This window comes from Apium graveolens, chromosome 7, assembly GCF_009905375.1.
Source record: "Apium graveolens cultivar Ventura chromosome 7, ASM990537v1, whole genome shotgun sequence".
NCBI classification, from domain to species: domain Eukaryota; kingdom Viridiplantae; phylum Streptophyta; class Magnoliopsida; order Apiales; family Apiaceae; genus Apium; species Apium graveolens.
In genome coordinates, this window is record NC_133653.1 from 171790091 (window position 1) to 171814914 (window position 24824).

At 35.2% G+C, this 24824-nt stretch overlaps 1 protein-coding gene and 1 non-coding gene across 2 annotated transcripts; one reads left to right on the forward strand and one right to left on the reverse strand.

Moving 5' to 3' along the window:
* Nucleotides 1-238: 238 nt before the first annotated feature.
* LOC141674183 (uncharacterized) lies at nucleotides 239-601 on the reverse strand. Its single transcript, XM_074480905.1, has one exon. It carries the CDS (start codon nucleotides 599-601, stop codon nucleotides 239-241), a length of 363 nt encoding a protein of 120 aa, XP_074337006.1.
* A 350-nt stretch (nucleotides 602-951) lies between these two features.
* On the forward strand, nucleotides 952-1023 carry TRNAD-GUC (transfer RNA aspartic acid (anticodon GUC)). Its single transcript has one exon. It is a non-coding gene; the product is annotated as a tRNA-Asp (tRNA).
* Nucleotides 1024-24824: the final 23801 nt, after the last annotated feature.

Below are 24824 nucleotides of genomic sequence, written 5' to 3' on the forward strand. Positions count from 1 at the left end.
GAATTTAGCAACTGCCTATCTTGGGTCATAGCTTGCATGAAAGATTGTTGAGATTTAAGTAAATCCTCCATACTTTTTCAATAGAATTCAATTTCTTATCAGATTCACTAAAACCAGGAGGGTTTAAGGGGACTGAGTTAGGATAATGACCAATATTTTGCATTGGGTATGGACCAGAATTGGGCTTTTCAAAAGCAGGTTGAGAATTTTTATTAAACTGATTGTATTGACCTTGGTTTCATGAGAAACTTGGGTGATTCTTCCAACCAGGATTGTATGTGTGTGCATATGGATCATTCCTAACTCTAGGTTGAAACATAGCATTGAATTGTTCAATTTCAGGGCAATTATCTATCACATGATTAGGAGAACTACAGTTTGCACATATAGAAAATTGAGAAGACACATTGTTGGTTTCTAAGTCTTCTAGATGTTTAGTGAGTGTAGCTAACTTAGCTTCGGTTGCAATAGAATTACCAACTATATGTAAGCCCTTAGATCTTTCAGGTTCTGGATTAGGTTCCCTAGTTGACTCCCACAATATTATTTTTTCAGCTAACTCCTCAAAAAATTGCCAAGCTTCTTCCTCATTTTTATCCATAAATTTACCTTGGCACATAGACTCTAACAAAGCAGTGGTTTGACTGTCTAATGCTTCATAAAGAATTTTACAAAGTCTCCATTTTTCTATACCATGTTGAGGACACTTAGACAAAAGCTTTTTAAATCTATCAAAATACTTCCAAAAAGACTCATTTCGATTTTGTTGAAATTGGTTAATTTCATTCCTAAGTCTGTTTGCCTTATGGTTTGGAAAATATTTTTTAAGAAAGATAGACACAAATCCATCCCACGTGGATATAGAATTAACTGGTAGACTATACAACCATTGTTTAGCCTCTTCTTTTAAAGCAAATTTAATAAGTCTAAGCCTAATGGAGTCTGAGCTAAGTCATTGTAGTATAGTGGTAAGTATTCCCGCCTGTCACGCGGGTGACCCGGGTTCGATCCCCGGCAGCGGCGCCAAAAACTTGATGTGTAAAATAACTGCAAGTGCACAGCGGTTAATTGTAGCAAATACAGGTCGATCCACAGAGACTATGAATTTTCAAAACCCTAACCATTTAAATCAGGCGAACTAGACAATAAGATTTGAGAGGAGTTTGCATTAACCTAATTAGCAAATAGATCAAATAATATGGAAAACCTAGGAATCTGAATCCGTTTATCAATCATAATTAATATCAACTCGCCCTAAAATCAATTCTCTTTTCTTCACTAATAAATTTTAATTAACGAGACAAACATATATTATGAAACTTGTTATCTAACAATAACCCATCAAAACTTCATGGAGCAAACATAAGTTATGAAAAATAAAACTGGTAACAATAATATATCAAAATCACTTTGTCAATTAAACAATTAAGCACCAAGAAAAATCATGAGAATCAAATAATAGGAACGAGAAGATATCAAAGCAATTAAATTAACTTCATCTTCATCCTAAGGAACAAATTTAGCTACACATGATAAAAAGATGAACAAAACAAATAACTAATTGAATGTCTTGGGTGTTGGAATGTTGAATGTGTAAAATATAAGAGGGGAGACCCATATATATAGGGAAAATATGAGGGTTGGGTTCTTGGAATACAAGTAGGATTCTTAAAGTAAATTCTTCTTCTTCTACAATAAGGATTCTATTTATCTTCCAATTCCCTTGACTTCTAGAATAGTCCACCTCCTTCCTTATTTGCTCCTTTTCCAACTCAAATTCTGATTTTATTTATTTTCCTAGAAAATAAAGTAAAACAATTTATTTATTAATAAAATTACGAAAACGGACATAAAATAGGTATTAATAATATGCAATAATATGGACCTATCAAAAGTCATTTAGATAACTTACTACATACGCGTATCTCGAATTGATACTACGCAATCCTATCAATTTACCCATGCGTTTCTATCTGACTCGCATATACACATATAATTATACAACACGTATGGTTCATATAATCACGTAAAGCACATAGCACATAAGGCACATAATTAATTTTTTTGGACTAATAAATATTTTTAAAATCGATACTAGACGCATACCTGTATTAACTAACCCTATCTGATTTTATTACAATTTTTCGGGTTTTATTTGACTCCATTCTACCCCTAATAGGGCCTATAAATAATTAACTACCACAAGACCACTCTCTTTCGGAAGAAATTATGATTTACAATTATTTTTATTGGATTCGTTTCATTTTTCTGAGTCTAGTGGTCTTCGTTTCGCTCAAATTGGACTAACGATTTAATTATTATGAATTAAACAAGATTTAATTAATTTATAGTTAATTATAAATAGTTAATTATAAATAGTTAATTATAATTAAATTATATTCTCAATAATTAATTAATAATTATTGTATTTTAAAATAATTAATCCCTAATTATTAGGATTAATTACAATTTATTACAATTATTTACAAATTATTCTCACTTACTCGATTAGATCGATTATTTACAAATAATTAATCGATACAATTAATTGATACGCTAATTATCGAATATATAAATAGTACTCGAATCATAATCTAACTCAACGAGCAACTACTCGTATAAATACGAGCTACTCACGATCCTCGTATAACTATCGAACTATTATTATTATAACTTATACAATTAATTAATTAATTAATTATCTGTATTTAATTATTCGATACGAATAATCATTACGATATTCTTCAAATAAATTCTCGCTCGAATACTAATTCAACTTACCGAAACACTACTCGTACAAATACAAGTTACTCGCAATATTCAACTAATGAACAAATTATTATTTATATTAATCACTTATTTTTAATCCTTATTTATTAATTAACTTCCTAATTATTAATTAATTACCTAATTATTAACTAATTAGATAACTAATAAATAATTAGATAATTAATTAAATATTTAATTAAATAATTAAATTCGAATTTCTACATTAATAAAATAATTTAGAAAGTATTATTAATAATTTTCAGAATTTAAATCTAATTTTTATTAGATTTTTAGAATTTACAATTTAATTTTCTGATTTATAAAAATAAAAGTAATTAAGTAAAATTACAGAAACAGGTTTTAGGATTCTGAATTGAAGTTTAGAAGATCAAAACCGGGTCAACAATTTCAGGAAAACGGGTTGAAACCCGGCTTTTCGGGTCAGGACGAACAGCCCCACCGGCAACGACGCCGGTGGGTTTTCCGGCGAGTTAATCCGACTGAAACAGCAATGAAACAACGAAATCGAATGAGGGCTTTTGTTCCCCAGGCTTCCAGGAACACTATTCCACCATCCTCTTCCATCTCAATTGCACCGATCATCTTCTCCGGCCGAAACAGAGCAACTCCGACGAGCTGCAGCATCCAAGTCCGGCGAACTCAAGTCGGGGTCAAAATACCACCGTTCGAATCGATTTTAAAAGGGTTTTTACTCCAAATAACTCCAGGATTACAACCACGCCAACAACTTCGTTTAATAACTCCAAGAACAATTTCTCCGATCAAACCATAACAATTTCCGGCCAAAGCTCAAAGTATTGATTTCGTACACCAAAAATTACACATAATAGTTTAAAATAATGCTTATTAACTCTACAACTAACCCCTATAATTAAAACAACCTTAGATTCGCACAAAATTAAAAATGAACTAAAATAAAATTGTACAAACTTGAAACTAAGAACTAATACCTAGAACAATCGTTTGTTCAAATAAACAGCACCAATCAACTGTAAACAAGTATATACAACTATACCAAGCATCAAAATCAACCTAGAATCCCACAATCAAAAACCCCCAATTTCAGTCCAAGAACCCTAAAATATGAATTAAAAATCTAAACAACAAAATATGAAATTGATGGTATGAATAGAAAGTAGAGATCAAGAGCTTTGTTTTGGTTACTCACATGATCGATTTGGTGAACAGAAACACTATGAAATTTATAATTGAATATCTGCAGTTGTTCTTCACCCCCACAAATATTTTCTTGATTTTATGATTTTTAATTATAATTAACTAAATAATTAATGACAATTCATGTATTTATATTTATGAAAATAATACCCCTAAATAAAATTAAGGGTCTAATTACACATTTAATAAAAATATTTGGCCCCAATTTTTATAATTTTTGGGCATTAATAATGAATTTCTAAATATCCAATAAATACAAAATAATTGTCAAAAATTCCCAAAAATTGTGAATATTACAAAAATGCAAAGAAAAATGATGTTTGATAATTTCACGATCATATAAAAATAAAAATGTGATTTATGTGGGTTTTTGGTACCCGAATGGGTCCGGAAAAGTCATTTTTCGCGAAAAAGGTAAATTTGTAAAACGTCTAGGGGTTCAGAATAATGATATGGTATAGGTTGTTTTTGGAAAAATAGGGCCAATGATTTTGTTTGAAATACGGGCTTTTAAAACACTGTTTGAGCTGTACGGGTTTTGATATAAAATATATAACTTACGATAAAACATTCAATAAATATCCAAAACACGTTAGGATCAAAACAGACAACATGTAGCACATAACAATTAGGGTTTAATGACTCAACACACTTAATCACATAATAATACACATAATTTATCTTTATTATAATATAATACAAGCATAATTTCTCGGTCGTTACATTCTCCCCCCTTAACAGGATTCTGTCCTCAAAATCACACTATGTAAATAACTGAGGATATTTTTCTAACATATCACTCTCGAGCTCCCAGGTTGATTCTTCAACCACTGGGTTTTTCCACAAAACTCTCACTAATGGTACAGACTTATTCCTTAATACCCTCTCTTGCCGATCTAGAATTCTTATCGGCTGCTCTACATATGACAAATCTGCCTAAAATTCTATCGGCTCATATTCTATTACATGCCTTATATCAGGATTGTACTTCTTAAGCATAGATACATGAAATACGTTATGAATATGCTGCATGTGGGATGGTAAGGCTAACTCGTACGCAACCTTTCCAACTTTCTTCAAAATTTCAAATGGTCCGGCGTAGCGAGGTTTCAATTTTCCTTTGTTGCCAAACCTAGTTAGTCCCTTTCATGGTGATACCTTTAGCAGTACATGTTCCCCTTCCTGATAGTCCATATCTTTTCTGGATTGATCTGCATATTTACGCTGTCGATTTTGCGCTGCTTCAAGTCGCTTGCGGATAAGTTTTACTTTTTCCTTGGTCTGCTGAATCAGTTATGGACCTAGAATCTTGCGTTCTCCAATTTCATCCCAACATGTAGGTGATCTGCACTTTTTCCCATATAAAGCTTCATAAGGTGGAATCCCGATACTCGCTTGATAGCTCGTCTCAATTGCCTTCAAAGTCTATTGCGCATACACGTAGCATATCTTCAATTGTTTGGATTTTCCTTTCACTTTGCTCGTCCGTTTTTGGATGATAAGCAGTACTCATGTTCAACTTGGTTCCTAGACATTCTTGGAATTGTCTCCAAAATCTTGAATTGAAACGGGGATCTCGATCCGATATAATCGATACGGGTACTCCATGACGCATTACGATTTCCTTAAGATATAAGTGCACTAACTTTTTCAGTGAAAACCTTTCGTTGATCGGAAGAAAATGTGCCAACTTCGTTAATCGATCAATGATAACCCAAATTACATCATGATTTGCTTTCATCCTTGGAAGTCCCACTACAAAATCCATGGCTAAGTGCTCCCATTTCCATTCTGGAATATCTAGTGGTTGTAATAGTCCGCTCGGGTGTTGATGTTCAGCTTTCACTCTTTGGCACGTATAACACTTGCTGACCCATTCTGCTATCTCTTTCTTCATATTTGGCGACCAAAAGTTTTCCTTCAGGTCTCTATACATTTTTGTGCTTCCGGGATGAATCGAATATCTTGAACTATGAGCGTCTTGTAAAATTTCTGCTTTTAATTCCGGTACATTAGGTATCCAGATCCTCGAAGCAACTCGAAAAATTCCTTTAGTATCCTTCTGACTGGTAATCTCTTCTCTTGTCAAATTTTTGATTTCCTGGTCCATTACTTCTTCCTGACACCTTCTTATTTTCTCCAACAGTTCTGGTTGAAAAGTCATAGCGTAAATCATTTCAGTAGAGCTTTCTGGAACACGAACTTCAATTTCCAATTTATCGAATTCCTTGATTAAGTCTTCTGAAGATGTTAACAGATTTAATCGTTCCTTTCGACTTAACGCGTCTGCTATTACATTGGCCTTTCCTGGATGATAATTGATTGAGACGTTGTAATCCTTGATTAACTCTAGCCAACATCGCTGTCGCATGTTAAGTTCCTTCTGTGTGAAAATATACTTCAAGCTTTTATGATTCGTATAAATCTCACATTTTTCGCCGTATAGATAGTATCTCCAAAGCTTCAGTGCGAACACAATTGCTTCTAGTTTGAGATCGTGCGTTGGATATTTCTGTTCATGCGGCTTTATTTGTCTGGAAGCATATGCGATCACATTGCCATGCTGCATCAGAACACATCCAAGTCCTTGATATGAAGCATCGCTGTATATGATAAAGTCTCATTGATCATCAGGTAAAAGAAGTACATGTGTGGTTACTAGTCGATTCTTTAATTCTTGGAAACTTGCTTCGCATTTCTCATTCCATTCGAACTTTCATTTTTTTGTGTCAACTTCGTCAATGGTGTGGCTATCTTCGCAAAATCTTTAACGAATCTTCTGTAATAACCGGCTAATCCCAAGAAACTTCTGACTTCCTTTGGCGTCTTTGGTCTTTCCCAATTTAGAATAGCTTCAATCTTCGCTAGGTCCACTTGAATTCCTTCAATACTAATAATGTGTCCTAAAACCTGCACTTCCTTCAACCAAAATTCACATTTCAAAAATTTCGCATAAAGCTGCTCCTTTCATAATATCTCTAGTGTCGTTCTTAAGTGCGCTGCATGTTCTTCTTCCGTCTTTGAATAAATCAAAGATGTCATCAATAAATACAATGATAAACTTATCCAGGTACTTCTTGAATACTCGATTCATCAAATCCATAAATGCTGCAGGTGCATTCGTCAGTCCAAAAGCCATCACGAGAAATTCATAATGTCCATAGCTCGTTCTGAACGTAGTCTTTGGAATATCTTCTGCCTTCATCTTTAACTGATGATAACCTGATCGTAAGTCGATTTTCGAAAACCATGCTGCTCCTTTCAGTTGATCAAATAAGTCGTCGATGCGAGGCAAATGATATTTATTCTTAATAGTTAACTTGTTTAGCTCACGATAATCAATACATAGTCGCATGCTATCGTCATTCTTTTTCACGAACAATACTGGTGCGCCCCATGGGGATACACTTGGCCTTATAATTCCTTTGTCGAGAAGTTCTTGCAATTGCTTTGCTAATTCCTTCATTTCAACAGGTGCCATTCAATATGGAGCTTTCAATATTGGTTCAGTCCCTGACGCCAAATCAATAGTGAACTCGATTTCTCGATCTGGTGGAAGTCCTGGAATTTCGTCTGGAAAGACATCGGGAAACTCACAAGCTACAGGAATATCTTCAATCTTCGGGCTTTCTTTGTCAGTATCCAACACGTAGGCTAAATAAGCTTGACATCCTTGGCGTAGCAATCGTTTCGTCTGCATCATTGTTAAGAATCTTTGCTTATGCTTTTCACCTTTAAATATTACCGTTGTATTTTCTTCAGTCCGCAATTTCACTTTCTTACTTGCACAATCAGTCTGAGCATTATTACTAGCTAGCCAATCCACTCCTAAAATAACATCAAATTCCCCTAACCTGAAAGGTATCAAGTCAACTGAGAAATGACATCTCCCTATCTCAATATCACAATCTGGGCATACTCGATCTACCATAACCTGATCATCATTTGCTAATTTTATGACTAGTACTTCATCTAACCAGTGAATCTCATAATCTATTTTAGAGATAAAATCTTCAGAAATAAAAGATCTAGTAGCTCCTGAATCAATTAATACTAGAGCATTTATGAAATTCACAGGGAGCGTACCTGCAACCACATTCGGACTCTGTACAGCTTCCTTCATTGACATGTTGAAAGTCCTTGCCCTGGGCTGATTTTGTGGTGGTAGTGGAGGTGGAGGTAATGCTAAAACCCTTGGAATACTAGTGGCCATTGCATCTCCTCTGCAGTCCTTGGCAATATGTCATTTTCTTCCACACTGGAAATAAGTGACCTCCGTTCTTCCCATCGTACATTCTCCAGAGTAGTGTTCTCTTTGCTTGCACTTGAAACACGTGACATTTGGCTTGTTGCAAATCCCAGTATGCTTTTTACCACATGTTCTGCAATCAGGTATAGGCGGTCGGATAAGTCTTTGCTGAGTTGGGGTGGGAAGTCGATTATCCGTCCTCTAGTTGTTTTGTTCTGGTCTTCTGAAGTTTGCCTTTATCCGGGCTTGAAATCCCGGCCTTCTGTTGAAACGGTTATGGGAATTTCCTGGTCCCTTCTCTTTCTGAGCTGCTTCACTCTCACCTTCAATGATTATGGCCTTCTAAACAACAGCCGTATAAGTCATCAGCTCAAATACAACTACCCTGCTACGAATCCATGGCTTCAGTCCCTGCTGGAATCTCTTGGCCCGTTTTTCATCCGTGTCCACTTGCTCAGGAACAAATCTGGCCAATTCACTGAACTTGGTCTTATAATCCGCGACCGATAAGTTGTCTTGCTTCAGCTCCAAGAACTTTATTTCCATCTGGTTCTTCATGAAACGAGGAAAATATTTCTCCAGGAAAAGATCAGTGAATCTATCCCAGGTCACCACACCTTCCCCTTCCAAAGCTTTCTTCTATTCCCACCAGTAATTGGTTTCGCCTTTTAGAAAGTAGCTAGCAAAATCCGTCTTCTGTTCTTCCTCAACTTGAACCAACGTAAAAGCCTTTTCTATCTCCTTCAGCCAAGCTCTCGCCTTTATAGGATCTGTGGATCGGCAAATGCTGGAGGCTTTACCGACTGAAATTTCTTGAAAGTAACTACAGGTGCTGTTGGTGGTACTTGATGTCCTGGATGAGCGGCTTGTTGTAGCATTTGTTGTTGAAACTGCTGTTGTTGCTGCTGCATCTGTTGTTGCATCATCAACATCTGTTGTTGCATGAGATGAAACATCTGATCCATCTGGTTATTATCATTTTGGCCCTCGGTATTTCCGTTAGACGAGTCGGGTCGTGCTTTTCTTTTAGGTGTCATATTTCTCATAATAAAACAATGGGTTCTTTTAATAACAATATACTAAACAGGTGTTGTGGGATAGAAACAGTCTTTATAATATTAAAACAACGTTAAAACAGTTGATATGGGGAAAGAAAACAATTTATTAAATATCTAAATAAATGAGTAAAAATAGTACAATGTCTAAATAAATCATTTGAAATAATTTTAAAATTGTGAAAACATAAAGGGTACAACATGATTATAAATAAAACAACATTTTAAAATATGCAACGGTAAAACAGTAAAATAAATGTAAATGATTAAATGACTGGAAAAATAAAAAAAAAAATGAAAATGTTCATCTTATATATATAGGTAGGACACCAGCTGCGGGTGTCAATTCTTGGTACAAAAGTCTATGATATGTCAGTCGTACTACTACTGCTATCAGTCAAAACTAGTAGCTACACTCATACAAACTAGTCATACATACTACGCTGCCTCTATCTACAGATATATACAAGATACAACACTCCTCCATCTGCTAAGATCATAATCCTGGTGGCACATGGCTCAGCTCCTCCTGCAAAGCCTCTAACACTGCCTCTGTAAGTCTCATCGCCCTCCGATACGCTGCCTCGATACTAATGTCATGCTGCCTCAAGTTAGTAAGCTCTTGAGAACCAACCCTGTGGATCTGACGTAGTCTCTCTCTCAAGATGTAGTTTGGGTGAAGTGCTCGCACTGGACCGTCCTCATGTGTCTCAAACAACCCAAAGATCTTTTTACACTAATCCTGCCATCTAACCTTCTCCTCTCTCTCTGACTGGTACCGCTGATATGTAACTATGTGATACTCACGAAGATCTGTGCAGGAACCTCGAGAAAGCAATGGTACTGGCTCATCCACTACTACCTCATCCATAAACTCTGGTTGCGGGAACTGGTACACTCCGGGCACAGGGGCATAAACAGCTAGCGGTGCAGGAAACAAAATAGGCTTCTCCATGGGTGCATATACCGGTCGCTCTAACTCTGGCTCCATCGGTGGAATCTCTGGAATCTCAAACTGTGGCACAGGAACCTGTGGCTCTAAGTCCTCCCACTGTGGAATGTCAACCATATCAGGAACATCAAACATCGAAAACTCCAAAGGTGGAAAGTCAGGTATCTCCGGCTCAAAATAAGGGAAATAATCAACAAAGTCTGGTACCTCTGGAGGAGAGGGTATCTCTGGTGATGGTCCAGGTGGCAATGGTGGAGGTGGTGGTAATGGAGGAAAAATCTGCACTGATGCTGGGGTTAGTACTGGTGCTACTACTGGGTCTGACTCAGTCCGCTCCGTAGATGATGACGAAGAAGTCGTCTAACATACATAACAATAATAGCACAAGAACAATCAAATCACAATTCTAGATCTCATAATCCTAATCACATAAACAAACAACCCTACCATTCTTACTTCTATCCTATATGACCTTCATATCTTATCTTAACCCTAATGTTCTTATTTTCAAGGGTCAAAACCTATGCTCTAATGCCAACTATAACACCCTCCAAATCCGGGGTATAGATTTGGGGCATTATTAATAACAACTACAAACTAAACCTGCACAAGCGGAATATAAATATAATAATTACCCCAAACTACTGTTATTCAGGATCTTTTAAGGTTAAGAGTTGAAAACAAGAACGACACACTAACTTTATTACAAACCCAAATAAAAACAATATATATCAAGAACTCTCTTTGTTACAAAACTTTATTCTATCTACATTCTCACCACATAACTTTTATTCAAACCAACATTACTACTTATCCTGTTATACCTGATTTGGTAGCTCAATGCTCTCTTCGGGGATAGGGATGAACACTCTTGGTATAAGAGGATCCCGCTGCTTGACTCGCTTCTTGACTACGCGGGTTCTGATGGGTTTCATTCTCTACCTTAACTGTAAAACAATAGGAATAACAATAAAAGGAAATGAGCCAAAATTGCTCAACAAGCCTGCAACAATATATATATAGTATAAAGAGAGAAGAATAAATGAACCGATAAACTACTGGTTTGAACAACCATCTGTATCTGTATAGGATAATAATTTTCCAACACTGGCGAGTGCCAAATGAACAAGACTGGAAACAAGAACCAACATATGCACTATAACCTGCTGATCAGTCAGGATACAGTACGGATCTATACCCAACTGCATAGACCCAACCAACATAAGGAGTACTCAGGCAACTATGGCATATTAATTAAAGGTTTGAGTAAAACCCAGCCCGTATCGTAACCATCCAGTCCAAGGTTTAGCATCCGGAACAATCGAAATGCTTTTGATGTATCCCAATATTAGGATATATCAGAGTATATGTAACAAGGGTAAAAGTATTGGGATATGAATAGGGGATTCAATAAATTGAGAGAAATCAAGAATCGAAATGAAATAGAAACAAGAATCAATAATTGCGTAATAGTGTATATGAACAAGAATTATCAAAGTATAACTGATGTGGAAAAGCGAAGGAAGGCTGGAATGCCAACAGGCGTGAGGTATAATTCACTATTCTGAATTTAGAATAGGGAAAAACTTGCCTTGCGCGTACTTAACCTGGTTCACTCACCGCCTTCGGTCTCCTGCTTGATCGGCCTTGCTGATACTGGATCAATCATAGAAAGATAGTCATTTAGATAACTTACTACATACGCGTATCTCGAATTGATACTACGCAATCCTATCAATCTACCCATGCATTTTTATCTGACTCACATATACACATATAATTATATAGCACATATGGTTCATATAATCACGTAAAGCACATAGCACATAAGACACATAATTAATTTTTTTGGACTTGTAAATATTTTTAGAATTGATACTAGACTAATACCTGTATTAACTAACCCTATCTAATTTTATTACAATTTTTCGGGATTTATTTGACTCGATTCTACCCCTAATAGGGCCTATAAACAATTAACTACCACAAGACCACTCTCTTTCGGAAGAAATTACGATTTACAATTATTTTTATTGGATTCGTTTCATTTTTTTGAGTCTAGTGGTCTTCGTTTCGCTCAAATTGGACTAACGGTTTAATTATTATGAATTAAACAAGATTTAATTAATTTATAGTTAATTATAAATAGTTAATTATAAATACTTAATTATAATTATATTATATTTTAAATAATTAATTAATAATTATTGTATTTTAAATTAATTAATCCCTAATTATTAGGATTAATTACAATTTATTATAATTATTTACAAATTATTTTCACTTACTCGATTAGATCGATTATTTATAAATAATTAATCGATACAATTATCTGATACGCTAATTATCGAATATATAAATAGTACTCGAATCATAATCTAACTCAACGAGCAACTACTCGTATAAATACGAGCTACTCACGATCCTCGTATAACTATCAAACTATTATTATCATTATAACTTATACAGTTAATTAATTAATTATCTGTATTTAATTATTCGATACGAATAATCATTACGATATTCTTCAAATAAATTATCGCTCGAATACTAATTTTGACTTACTGAAACACTACTCGTACAAATACGAGTTACTCGCAATATTCAACTAATTAACGAATTATTATTTATATTAATCACTTATTTTTAATCCTTATTTATTAATTAACTTCCTAATTATTAATTAATTACCTAATTATTAACTAATTAGATAACTAATAAATAATTAGATAAATAATTAAATAATTAATTAAATAATTAAATTTAAATTTCTAAATTAATAAAATAATTTAGAAAGTATTATTAATAATTTTCAGAATTTAAATCTAATTTTTATTAGATTTTTAGAATTTACAATTTAATTTTCTGATTTATAAATATAAAAGTAATTATGTAAAATTACAGAAACAGGTTTTAGGATTCTGAATTGAAGTTTAGAAGATCAAAACCGGGTCAACAATTTCAGAAAAATGGGTTGAAACCCGGCTTTTCGGGTCACGACGAACAGCCCCACCGATAACGACGCCGGTGGGTTTTCCGGCGAGTTAATCCGGCTGAAACAGCAATGAAACAACGAAATCAAATGAGGGCTTTTATTCCCCAGGCTTCCAGGAACACTATTCCACCATCCTCTTCCATCTCAGTTGCACCAATCATCTTCTCCGGCCGAAACAGAGCAACTCCGACGAGCTGTAGCATCCAAGTCCGGCGAACTCAAGTCGGGGTCAAAACACCACCGTTCGAATCGATTTTAACAGGGTTTTTACTCCAAATCACTCCAGGAATACAATCACGCCAACAACTTCGTCTAATAACTCCGGGAACAATTTCTCCGAACAAACCATAACAATTTCCGGCCAAAACTCAAAGTATCGATTTCGTACACCAAAAATTACACATAATAGCTTAAAATAAAGCTTATTAACTCTACAATCTAACCCCTTTAATTAAAACAACCTCAGATTCGTACAAAATAAAAAACGAACTAAAATAAAATTGTATAAACTTGAAACTAAGAACTAATACCTAGAACAATCGTTTGTTCAAATAAATAGCACCAATCAACTGTAAACAAGTATATACAACTATACCAAGCATCAAAATCAACCCAGAATCCCACAATCAAAAACCCCCAATTTCAGTCCAAGAACCCTAAAATATGAATTAAAAATCTAAACAACAAAATATTAAATTTATGGTATGAATAGAAAGTTGAGATCAAGAGCTTTGTTTTGGTTACTCACATGATCGATTTGGTGAACATAAACACTATGAAATCTGTGATTGAATCTCTGCAGTTGTTCTTCACCCCCACAAATATTTTCTTGATTTTCTGATTTTTAATTATAATTAACTAAATAATTAATGACAATTCAGGTATTTATATTTATGAAAATAATACCCCTAAATAATATTAAGGGTCTAATTACACATTTAATAAAAATATTTGGCCCCAATTTTTATAATTTTTGGGTATTAATAATGAATTTTTAAATATCCAATAAATACAAAATAATTGTCAAAAATTCTCAAAAATTGTGAAATTACAAAAATGCAAAGAAAAATGATGTATGATAATTTCATGATCATATAAAAATAAAAATGTGATTTTTGTGGGGTTTTTGGTACCCGAAGGGGTCCGGAAAAGTCGTTTTTCGCGAAAAAGGTAAATTTGTAAAACGTCAAGGGGTTCAAAATAGCGATATGGTATAGGTTGTTTTTGGCAAAATAGGGCCAATGATTTTGTTTGAAATACGGGCTTTTAAAACACTGTTTGAGCTATACGGGTTTTGATATAAAATATATAACTTACGATAAAACATTCAATAAATATCCAAAACACGTTCGGATCAAAACAGACAACACGTAGCACATAACAATTAGGGTTTAATGACTCAACACACTTAATCACATAATAATACACATAATTTATCGTTATTATAATATAATACAAGCGTAATTTCTCGGTCGTTACATTATGTGCTCGAAACCCTTCATCAACGACCCTTTTTAATTCCGAAAAATGTTTAAAAATTCGTATTAAATTTCTGAAAAATCATTTTTACCCCAAATCTTCTTTGAAAGAGTATTTTTATCGAATATCTTATGTGCTATGTGCTATATGTGACCCGATTGGTGTACGATATGCTTATATGTGTATTGTTTAACTATTTTAATCATAACTTTCAATCCGTAAGTCGGATTTGGGTGAAATGAATGGTAGATAGAAGCTTGTAATGAATAGAATAAAGTGAGAAAGAGTATTGATAGATACTTGTGATATCTAGCAGAGGAAGCGAGGCATAGAAATGGGAAGCATATTGTCAATGATTAAGAGTCGATAAACGAGAGCCAGTAAAGTGTTAGCGAATCGAGATAAGGCAAGTATTCTGAACCTTCTCAAGATATGTTGCAAGTAATTGATTGGTTCTATTTATATTGTAAGTGGTTTAAAGCATTTAACCCTAAACCCTGACTCCAGTTATTGATCTTTGAGCCGTAAGCCTTATTCTTTGTAAACCATTGATTGTTGAATACCTAGATACAGACCATAGATATACGATACTACTCCACAAATACATACAAACTATATACCGATCACTGAACCGAAACTGATTAATATACAAACCTTCATACCTTATATATCAGAAAACTAATCCTTATAAATACCTTATCTTATTCTTTTACTGGGTGATAGCCAATCTTTGTACTTACCTTGTTGTACCCTTGTAATGATTGCAAATCACCTTATGCTTAAAGACCAATGTTGTTTATGATTCTGTTTATTATTTTACATTATTTATTCTGTTATTGTTATAGAATTGGATTATTTTATAATTGTGGACTAGATTCACGGTCAGACCAGATTCGTGGTCGTATTAGGCCCATGTGTGCCTTGGATCCAGTATATAGAGCAGAGTTGTGTGCCTTGCTGGGGGTTAGTGCGTGACTGATCAGCAGCCTAACCTTGGTTTTTAAAATAAAAATTGAATATCCAATTCTAATCATTGCTGATAAATAAACTTGATAACCTAAATTATTTCATTTAATCATGGTTTTATCTCAGTATTGTCACAGTGACTTGCTGAGCTAGTTAGCTCATTTGTGCGAATCTGTTTATATTATTTTCCAGTTAAAAAGGAACCTGTTGGTAGCGAGAATCCCAATAAAGTGTGCGAGCTAGGATTCCAGGTTAAGACGGAATAAGCTAGCTGGAGACTTTTGTAATAGTTTAAGTTTGAAAGTTTTTAAGAATGTTTATTGTTCAGATGTAAGTTAAACTGAATGAGTTTTGGAATGTTTGTAATATAAGTAAGGTTGTGGCTTGTGTACATACTTTAACCTGTTTTGATCCGTGGAGGAAGGTAAATAGGGTCACTTCATATTATTATTATCATAAGAAGGTATATATTTATATATATAGATATTGTGTGTATGTGTTGTGAACCCCAAACTTCTGACCCGGGTTTGGAGGGTGTCACAGGTTTGGTATCAGAGCTACAGGTTATAAGTCACTGACACAAGCGTAGATTATCGAGAATTGGTAGAGGGTTAGGATTAGAAGTTAGAAATAGAAAGATATAATGTCAAGAGGTTGAGTGTGACTGTATAGTAGGTGTTAGTATGGTTCGTGTTGTGATTCGAGATTCTTATCTTGTGATGTGATTTCCAGATAGCAACGATGGCGGATTCCTTTATTCCAGTATCAGCTGATCATTCTGAGCCTTCAGTTGAAGGACCGTCATATGATCCATGTCCTGCTCTTCCAGTGGTGTTAGCTATACTACCTCATGTTGTGACGGCTACACCACCGCGAGCTATTCCACCTCCTGCTATGAGGCCACCTATCCGAGGACCCCACTGGGCATTCAGTTGCGGGTTCATCTTTCTAGTTTACTCCACTCCCTATTCCATATTATCGATATGAGGCTCTTCTTTTAGAGCGAAAGGCCCTGTTGGCACAGATTCAGGAACTACATCACATTGTGAGGACCATAGATGTTGATAGGAGTGCGAGAGAGCTTCGAGAGGAGTTTTATGTGACCCGGAGGGTTCTTAAGGCTAGATTTCTTGGAGCTACTTGCGAATATGCAGGCCCATGTGCTCTTATGGGATGGGCCAGAGAGGTGTTAGAGGATCTTGCGAGGCTTGGTCGACCAGAGTTTCCCTGGAGCTAGAGACAGATATGCTATGGTAGCTGTTATATGTACATTAGTGTGTAGTGTGTATCAACAGATGTTTGGTTTATATTTATAGACTAGACTTGCTATTAGTGTGTAGGCTTGTTATACCTTTTTGCTTTTGTTAAAGCATTTTCACGCTTGTACTTCCAAACTTTGATATATATATATATATATATATATATATATATATCAGTACCTTTTCTTTTACAGCATTGTCATTTACATTACTGCACCTGTTTTACCTTACTTTACTTATTGCACCATTTATAAACTCTTGTGATACCATGTACCTTATCCCCTTAATTGTGTACATTCTGTAAAGAAGCATGCAATTTACTTAGTTCAACTATCACAAATGTTTTCAAAAAGATATATTTATGTTTTACAAAAACTTTTCATAAAAAAAATTTGATTCAAAGGCTAAATAAGTTGTTTGATTCTTTACAGAAAATGCCTCCCAGAAGAAATACCCGTTCTACCAACCAGAATTAAGAATCCAACAACCAAGACAACAATAACCAGTATGCAAATCCAGGTCCCATAGACCCAACAGTAGCCCAGATTTTTCATATCTTGGCTCAAAAAATAGTCAACATAACTCAACAGCAGCAGAGACATAACAATCCCCAGGTAACTTTTAAGACTTTTCAGGTAGTGAATCCACTAGAATTTAAAGGTTCTCTTGATCCGATTAAAGCAAGAGTTTGGTTAAAGGAGATAGAGAAGTCATTTGCTTGGTTAAGGTGAGAGAGGAACAGAAAGTTGAGTTTGCAAGTTACTATTTGATGAATGAAGCCACCTACTGGTGGGAAACTGTTAAGACATTAGAAGAGACTAATGTTATTACTTGGGAAAGATTCAAGGAATTGTTTCTAGAGAAGTATTTTCCTCAGTTTGTTCAGGATCAAATGGAATTGAAGTTTCTGGAGTTATAACAGGGAAGTATATCAGTAGTGGACTATGAAAGTAAGTTTGAGCAATTATCCAGGTTACTGATAGGAAGAAAGCTAATAGATTCCTGCAAGGTCTAAGCCATGGATAAGAGGGAAGGTAGCCATCTTTGAATTGGACATGTATGCAGGAGTTGTATAGAATGCTATGATTGCGGAGACGGAGAGTGAAATGTCACAAAAAGAGAAGGAGAGTAAGAAGAAGAAGTTTGAAGGAAATAAAGGATACTCACAAGCAGGGAAAATTCCAAATTTTAATCAGAAGTAAGGCAAGTTTCAGCCAGGGAGAAATTTCAATTTTAGAAAGTAACATGCAAGCGACGGAGGGAAAGGCAACTGTCCAGCCACTGGGAATCTGTGACGGCCTCAACCCTAGGGTCAGGAGTTGATGTCATCAACAATAACCATAAGATAGACAATTCAATAATAGAATACAACTACGACCCCTTTACCAAGATCTTTTCCAGGTTTAAGAATGATTTAGGTTACAACTAACATAAACCAACTTACAACAATCATCCAGACGCAGCTAACTTAACACAACAACTCAACAGACCACCCGTGGTCCAACACAACCATCTCAGAGGAGTCTGACACGAAGGGAACTGGAACTCTTCCCTGACTATCGCGGGAGAATCTCCTAGGCATCTGCAATACATATATAAAACATTCTGCAAAGGTGATCAATCATTTTCTCAACAGTACCACTATATTAATAACAAGTAAAGCAATTTATGATAAAATAGTGATGGAACAGAGATTATAGCTCGCTTGTAAAATATGTAAAACATTCATAAACTGGATACTCAAAACTAGCATGCTTTCAACAAAACAAACGTAGTAGTGTGCTGTGTACAAATACCAGAGTTTAATTCTAGCATGCCATTTTTATTTCCAAATCCACTATATAACTCACTTGTTCTGTTATGAGAATCACAAAGCCAAATCAGATACTTACGGATATGTGAAGACAGCTGATCAGGCTATTAACACTGGATGGCTCTCACTGCCATCCTATATACCTGTTCCGGAACTCAGAGACTAGCTACGTCTCTAACCTGCTGGACTAATCGGTTATATATTACGCGCAACCGAATTAGCCTCTTACGCCACCTCAATAGGCCTACTCTGGCCCCAATGTATCCCATATCTGATCGTTTTATCCAGTTTTCAAAACACTTGTACCTATCTCATTTTCAAAATCATTTATTTTACCAGCACACATATAAAATCCAGTTCGCAAATCATTTCATTCGAGATAGGTACCTTGCGAAGTTACTATTCCCCAAAACAATCTGAAAACAGTGATTTATAACTATAGGGGATACGCAACTTAAAACGTTTCTGTTCCATTACGAAAGTAAAACATTTAGCTATTCATACGTACTGAACCATAAAAGAATGGTCAGGGGTACCTGCCTTGCAGAGCTTTACAACTATTTCTGATTGACTCTGAGCTGACTCGGACGCTCAGGCTTTAACGTCTAACCACTAGATCACCTTGGATTCGACTTCAACACTCAGGTTCTTCGGTTAAAACCTTTATTGAGCTCGTCAATTGTCCATTAGGTTATCTTTAGTCCAACGTCCACTTTTAGTTTCCCGACTATAACCTACAGCGTCGAAATACTCTATGTTAGACGACCAGGTATGCTTGACATTCCTCAATACTAATTCTACCCGACGATATCATAACCCAACTCGTAATTATTCATTTTATAATAACACACACAACAATTAGGGTTCACATTCTCAGAAATCAGTTCGGTGTTCATTTTCGGAAAAATACATATACTCGTCATTTTACAATATTAGGGTTATTAGTTTTAAAAAAACAGTTCACCACAACATACAATCAATTTTCATATAAAATATTTATGTATATATACATATGTTCGATCGATGTCCCGACAATTATCGGATACGCTCCCGTATTTTTGAATTAATTTTTTGAAAAATCGGGCAGCGCTTCCTTTATTTACTGGCTAACCCGTCGAAGCAATTTGACGTCACAACAACCAAATTCACAACATCAATAATCCACAATCAGTCCAATACACAATCTAAACACCGGTACGATTATAATAATAATATTCTACTTTTCACTTTGAAATTAATTTTATAGCTAATTTATTTATTATTATTTATTTACATTAGGACTCAGAACCATGTCATCATAGTCCACCGTCGGCTCGCCGAGGCTCATCGCTGACGGCGATAAAACTCGCGGGTACCCGTTACTTCGGGTTTCCGTTGCGAACTTCGCCGATTAACATTTTCAGAAATTATTCGGAAAATTTAGAAATTACAATTCGAGAAATCACAGAAGCAAACATCATAATTATATTATCAAATTAAATCAAAAATCACCGAATAGGTATTCGGACAACATCAAAACCAAATAACAGTAACCGCAGCCGTAATACGGCCACAGGCCACCGCGCCGGAAAATAATCTGGCGGCGGCCGGAGAATAACAGAACAGCAGCAAAGCATGGCAACAAGGAACACAGACAATCAGAACCCACCAGAGAGATTCTTTCCGGCGGTACCTTACCAGGACAGGGGCGGAACCGGCGAACAGAGAGAAAAACCGAGGGGGTTAAGGGAATAAAGAGAGAGACAGAGTGCTCCTCTCTTTCTTTTTATTATTATTAAGAATATAACCCTTATCATCTGGCAGCAATTTACAGCCTGCCACGAATCCATGGGTATACAAAATACAGACACTTGCCCCAAAAGGATAAAATGAAACGCCTACAGCCTATCTCTAACCCACAACTTACGTTTTAACGAATAATTGCGTGGGTGAAAAATAACACAAAAATTACTAAAATAATTTTTAAAAATTTCTAAAAATCCTGAAGTTAATAAAATAAAATTTTCATAATTTTTAAAGCATTTTTGAAATACAACTCGTACCTGCATTTCATAATTAACAAACCGAGCTATACTTAATATAAATTTAGAAAATCACGAAAATAGTCTTAAAATGTTACAAATATCCCGAAGTTTATAAAAACATAAATTCCGAGATTTTAAAATAATTTCTGAAATGCAATTTATACCCGCTTTTCTCAAATAAACGAATCAACGCGCGGGTAAAATTAATCCCAAAAATTCCCAAAATAATGCTAAAATTCTCATAATATTCCCAACTTAAATAAATATGAATTTCATAATTTTTGAAGAATTTTGGAATTAAATGCAGATTTTACAATTTAATGTAATCAGAAAATCATATAGGGCTAAATAATTGATGAAATATTGATTTCTAAATTTTATAAAAATCCAAAAATCAATATAGTAATTATAAAACCATAAAAACAATTTTAGAGAAATCTAAGTATTTATGCAAATAAATTTGCAATAAATCCCCTTTTGAAAGTAAAAGCAATTCAATATACTCAATAATTAACTACACGAACCACCCTGTATACCATAAATCACACACATAGATAAAAATGAAACAACACATAGCTGACAGAAGCTATACACATATATTATTCATTTAATAATTCCCTAATTACACTTTAAGTAAATATAAGAATATACGAGTCGTTACATTCTTCCCCCTTAAAAAGATTATGTCCCCAGAATCTGATCTAATTAAACAAGTGAGGATATTTGTCAAGCATATCTGACTCTAACTTCCAAGTAGACCCTTTGACTTGAGGAGTTATTCAAAGAATATTCGATATGGATATAAACTCTTTCTTAAGGACTCGTTCTTAACGATCCAGGATTAGGATCGATCATTCCACGCAGAATAAATTTGGATAAGAGCCCATTGGCTTTCAATCAACGACTTGGTTTGAATCAGATACTTGTCGCCTTAATATTGACACGTAGAACACATTATATATATATATATATACTGCAACTGCGGCAGCCACGTCAACTCATGGGCAACTTTACCTATATTTATCAATACCTCGAATGATTCACTATATTGAGGACTCAACTTATCCCTTCTATTCAATTCTAGAAAATCTCTTTTAAGGTGAAACTTTTGTCAACACCAATGATCCTAATTCTATATCCATACTCTTTTAATGCAAGTCTGTTTTCTTTCTTTGTCTATCACGAGCTGCTTTAACTCTTTCCAAGTCAACATCACTACGTACTCGGTATGCTGAATTAACGCAAAACCTAACAACATCTTTACTCCCAATTTCTCTCACTAGTGCAGGGATCCACACTTATGTTCATACAAGTCTTAGCAAGGTAACATTCCCCTACTAGCATGATAATTATAAATATAGAAAAGCTCAATCAATGGTAAATGATTACCTCAGTTTCCTTTTTAGATCCAGAATATATACTCGCAACATATCTTGTATTTTCTGAGTCATCTTTTCACTTTGACCCTTCGTCTACGGATGATAGGCGGGGCTCATTTTTAACTTAGTTTCCAAACATTCGAACACCTCCTACTCGTTTTCATCAGTTAAGGCTGGAAAATAATCTCATATACTCACTTCTTATCACCTTTAGATACTCAACTTTAACTCCCACAGTTTCCAATTCCTTTACTAATTCCTTAGCAATCTTAACCACATTTAATCATTTTTTTCTCTGCACGAGACATAAACAACTACATGGGCTTTGCTTAGATGGTTGTTAGTGAAATACTCAAAATCTTTTGTTATTTTCAACCAAAATTCATACTTTAAAACGTAGCGTATAATTGATTCCCTTCTAATCTTTGTAAGGAAATCCCGGGGTGTTCTACACAGACTTTCTTAATCCTTAGATAGCTGAGGATGTTATCAATAAATACAACTTGCTTTTCCAAGTACTCCTTATATACCATGTTCCTTGATTCCTTAAAAACAAACGATGCACTTGTTACTTCACATTTTATCACCAGAACTTGCAATGCTCACAACTCATTCTAATCGCAATCTTTGATATGTCCTCAGACTGGATCTTAAGTCAATCCCCGAGGAATAACACACTCCTTGAATTAAGTAACATAAGTAATCAATTCTTACTAAGAGTTACTTATTCTTAGTCGTCATCTTGTTAAACTCCCGATAATCAGTACAAAATCTTTTCATTCCTCTTTCTTTAATAACATCACTAGTGCATCTCAGGGGTCTCTATCTAGTATACTCACTTCCCTTCCAATCACTTTCACAATTATCGCACTAATTATTTCATTCCACTGACCTCTAGAGACTCCAGGGCATTTATTTATTACCCAAAATTCCTCCAGCTTAAGTATTCTCTTCTTCGTATCTTTACAGATGGTCAATCTACCTTATATCCTTAGCTTATTATTTCTTTTTTTCGCATGATTGGAAGAATTCCTTATACTGCTTTTGCATCCAGAAACTTATCTTACTATTGGCTTCGGTACACTTTACACTTCGCTTCTTCTAAAACCACTCCTTGTCATAATACAGGCAACCAACTCGATCCTAAAATCACATCAAACCCCTCTACCTCGGAGGGTGTCAGATCAACTACAACTACATCCAACTTCTAAACGCTTGATTTCTTGGTTCTTTTGAAAGTTCTATCTCTAGCTGAGCTGGATGTTGGCCCTTGGGATGTAGTATCTTGAATACCCGTTCTACAATTCCTTGCAATATGCCCACTCTTTCCATAATTGTGATACATAACTCCTGGATTTTCTGAATTATATTTCGATGCATAATGACCCTTATATCCATACTTGAAACATTGCACATTCTTTTTGCACGCACCACTGCGTCTTCTGTCACAGGACTTGCAATATACTGCTCACTTGACTAACTGGGCTGGAGTGGAAGCAACTGAAGTAGCACTAGATCTAGCCTGAAATAAACTCTATCTCCGGAATCTCTTACTCCTGTTCCGGCCAAACCAATTCTCAAATCCTTGAATGGATTCTCCTTGGTCTGCTCTATCCTCAACACCTTCCGACTTCCTTTTCTTATCACTTTCGTCATTAACAGTCAACTTCTGGTCACTTTCCATTACCAAGGCGGCCTGAACCATAGAGGAGTATGTATTGAGTTGCAATATCACAACTCATCTATGAATTTCAGGCTTTAACCCTTGTTGGAACCTCCTTACTTTCTGTATCTCTGCACTTACATACTCAGGAACTAATCGGGCCAATTTTGTAAATTTGGCCTCATACTCCAACACACTTTTTTCACCTTATTTCAGTTCTAGAAACTTGATTTCCATTTGAATCCGCACACAATCTGGGAAGTACCTTTCCAAAAACAACTCAGTAAACCTAGCCCATGAAACAGGGCCTTCTCCTTCTAACGCTCTGGTTGATTCCTACTAATAATTCACTTCATTTTTCAAAAAATAACTTACATAATCGGTCTTAAGATTATCACTTACATGCACGAGGTTGAAAACTTCCTCCATTTCTTTTAACCATACTCCAACAGCTACTGGATTAGGTTCACCTTTAAACTCAGAAGGTTTAACACTCTGAAGGATTTAAAACTAACACTTTGGTTCACTCCTTGCTGTTGCTGCTGCAACAGTAGTTGCTGCTGCTGAACCTGTTGGATTAACTGTAACTGTTGTTGCTACTGCTGGCGCAACAAATCTAGAATTTCATTTATAGTTGGACCCTCCGCAAAAGTACTACTATTTTCTTTAGACTGGGTAGCTTTCTTAGGTGGCATCTTCCTGAGATATATAAATGGGTTTATTCAAAACATAATAAAATGTTTAACAAAATGTCACCGTTTAAACGGTGCACCTGTATCAGGAAAACGCTGCCCAATAAAATACTCATGTCCTTAATATCAGGGCCCATTTGCAAAAGAAATCTAGATTAATAGACTAGCAATCATAGAAATAATGACAGTAGCAGAATCAATAACAGTTCAGGAAAAATACAAGGAAACTAAGCACTGCCGCATGATTCCTCAATATAACAACAACCGACTAACTTCCAGCCATTACTCAATTACCACATCAACTTTATTATACCACACGACTTGGCTGGCTA